The sequence below is a fragment of the Lepisma saccharinum genome, chromosome 12 (assembly GCF_977018435.1).
Source record: "Lepisma saccharinum chromosome 12, izLepSacc3.1, whole genome shotgun sequence".
In the NCBI taxonomy this organism is placed as follows: domain Eukaryota; kingdom Metazoa; phylum Arthropoda; class Insecta; order Zygentoma; family Lepismatidae; genus Lepisma; species Lepisma saccharinum.
The window spans coordinates 48,483,569-48,486,172 of record NC_139240.1 but is presented as its reverse complement, the minus strand read 5'-3'; the positions used below and the strand labels follow the sequence as shown (position 1 = coordinate 48,486,172).

The 2,604-nt window shown below is 38.2% G+C and overlaps 1 protein-coding gene across 1 annotated transcript; it reads left to right on the top strand.

The window, feature by feature from the left end:
• Positions 1 to 1,436: 1,436 nt before the first annotated feature.
• On the top strand, positions 1,437 to 1,853 carry LOC145996324 (protein GVQW3-like). Its single transcript, XM_083132754.1, has one exon. It carries the CDS (start codon positions 1,437 to 1,439, stop codon positions 1,851 to 1,853), a length of 417 nt encoding a protein of 138 aa, XP_082988880.1.
• Positions 1,854 to 2,604: the final 751 nt, after the last annotated feature.

Genomic DNA, 2,604 nt, shown 5'->3' with positions numbered 1-2,604 from the left:
ATTTTGTGCAAAAACGAGTTCAGTTGTTTGCATTATGTATTTTATTATCATGTGTAAACCAGCATGAATTTATTATCACTGTTCTGTTGATCATCATATTATCTTTTATGTAAGAACTTATGTTTGGCTTCTATTCTCATCAGTATGGTGTATGTCAATGTATCAAGGAAGAGTGTTGACACGAATAAAAAAGGGAGAATTATACAAAGTGTCTCTCTGGAAGAATGATAAGAAGGAATATATATAATGTAAGTTGAATGTAATGTGGTTCGCATTTTTATTGAAGGGTTTCATTTGCACATATAGTTTCAAACGGAAGAAGTGCACTCGTTAAGAATAAAACCTTTTTGAATGGACATAAGATGGTTATGAAATAGTAATGGTAATGAGATTGCAGTACAGAAGAAATCTACTGAAGATGGCTGTAAAGAAGATGTGAAAGGAATAAGATTGCTGCCAAAGAAGTAGTAGAAGAAGAAGAAGAGAAGATGATATATTGAAGATGTTACGTTTGAAAAATATACGTATTTCTACATCAAAGTATGATGTCAAGGTTTTCAACCGGAGGAGGAGGCTATTGCAACAGTTCTTTAATTCAAAGACATTTTAGAATTATATTTTGTTATTTACTTTTGAGCATAATCTGAAAAGAATGAAGAAAATTCTGTTGTGCTACTCTGTTCAATTTTGATGTTATTTTGTTTGTTATTCGTTACTATAGTGACTGTAGAAATTGGTTAATATACTAATTTTGTTAAGTAACATTTGAAAAGTTATTTTTATTTAAAATATTGCAACAAACTGCTCCACACCGGGGACAGTTGCACTAGACATTAAACAAAATAACATCAACAGGAATTGAAAATCTATAAATTTAAACAAAATTGCATGAAATTAATTTTGAGTCTACTAGCTGTTCCAAATAAGTAAATACGAGTAAATAAATAAATAAATAAATAAATAAATAAAAACGGAAAAACTATGGAAAATGTTCAATAATGAATGTTCAATTGTTCAATACTTAACTGAGAGCATAATTCATAAGTAATTGCAATTCAGATGTCAAATATTAAAGTGTCCGGTTTATTTTGTCCAGCAGTATATTAATGCTGACTGACTGACTGGTTCTTCCTGAGTTGGTGCTGTTTTGATCTTGAAGAATAGTGTCGTGTTGCCAAGGTGGATTGATTTAAATCACTTTCAAGAAATAATTGATAGAATAATAAACATAATGATTTTGTAGATATCAGAATCACTTTTGGTGAAATTAAAGTACTAGGGTGAATCAAAAAGTAAGTTACACCCGACACGTGTTCCTGTACTAGGAGAGAAAAAATAATCACGCTTGGTGGCAGCACTTTTTGGAATGATATCTTCACACACCAGAAGCAGCCGTGCTTCAGCTGGTTCAGTATGCGAGTAGTCACAGTGTGAGTATGGCGCGTCGTATTGGGGTGGCGTCCAACATTGAGGTGCGCTCCGTCGTCCGATTTTTGTGGGCACAAAGGCATAATCGGAGTGAAATCCACCCCCAAATTGTCGTTGTGTATGGTGAGAATGCGATGTCACGCCCCATGATCGCAAAATGGTGTCAGATGTTCGAAGAGGGAAGATGGAACGTGAACGACGAAACGCTTGTCGGGCGGCCTGCAACTGTGAACACTATCGACAACGCGGAGCGTGTGAATGCCATCATTGCTGCTAACCGCCTCGTGAATATCAGAGAGATTGCAAGTGAACTGAACATATCCTATGGTAGTGCGTCTATGCTGATTCGTGATCAGATGGGTTATCGTAAACTGTGCTCTCGCTGGGTGCTTGTTAGCCGACGGGCACAAAAATCAACGTTTTGATGCTGCACTGTCATTTCTTCGGTGTTATTCCACGGATGGTCCGCAGTTTCTGAGCAAAATCATCACAGGAGATGAGTCCTGGGTGCACCAATACACTCCCGAGACAAAGAGGGTATCCATGGAATGGAGACACGAGGATTCGCCACCACCAAGAAAAGCCAAAACCTATCCAACGGTTCGAAAGGTCATGCTGACGATCTTCTTCGATTCCGAAGGCGTTGATTACAGTGAGTTTGTGCCCCGAGGAACAACAATCAATGCCGCAACATACTGTGAGTCTTTAAAGAAGCTGAGAAAAGCCATTAAAGATTGAAGGCCCGAAAGATTGAGTGATGGGGTTGTTCTTCTTCACGACAACGCTACCCCCATACAGCTGGTGTCACACAGGATTTACTGCAGAAATTCAAGTGGGAAGTGTGGTCTCACCCTCCCTATAGCCCCGACTTGATACCCTGTGACTACCACCTTTTCGGTCCTCTCAAACAAGACCTAGGGGGTAAGCATTTCGCGTCAGATGAAGAAGTTCAGGAAGCAGTCTCAAAGTGGTTCAAAGAAATTGGACGGAATTTTTACACACAAGGAATCGGAAAACTGGTCACACAATGCGAAAAGTGCTTGGAACACCTTGGTGACTATGTCGAACAAAGTTAAATGTTCATGCGTTTTCGTCCAATATTTTTTTTCCTTTCTAATGTATTTTGTTTGTTTTTTACAAGGGGTGTAACTTACTTTTTGATTCATCCACGTACAT

Bases quoted from the DNA above. Each gene is read 5' to 3' on its own strand.
- LOC145996324 (XM_083132754.1), top strand. From the start codon at position 1,437: ATGGCGCGTCGTATTGGGGTGGCGTCCAACATTGAGGTGCGCTCCGTC.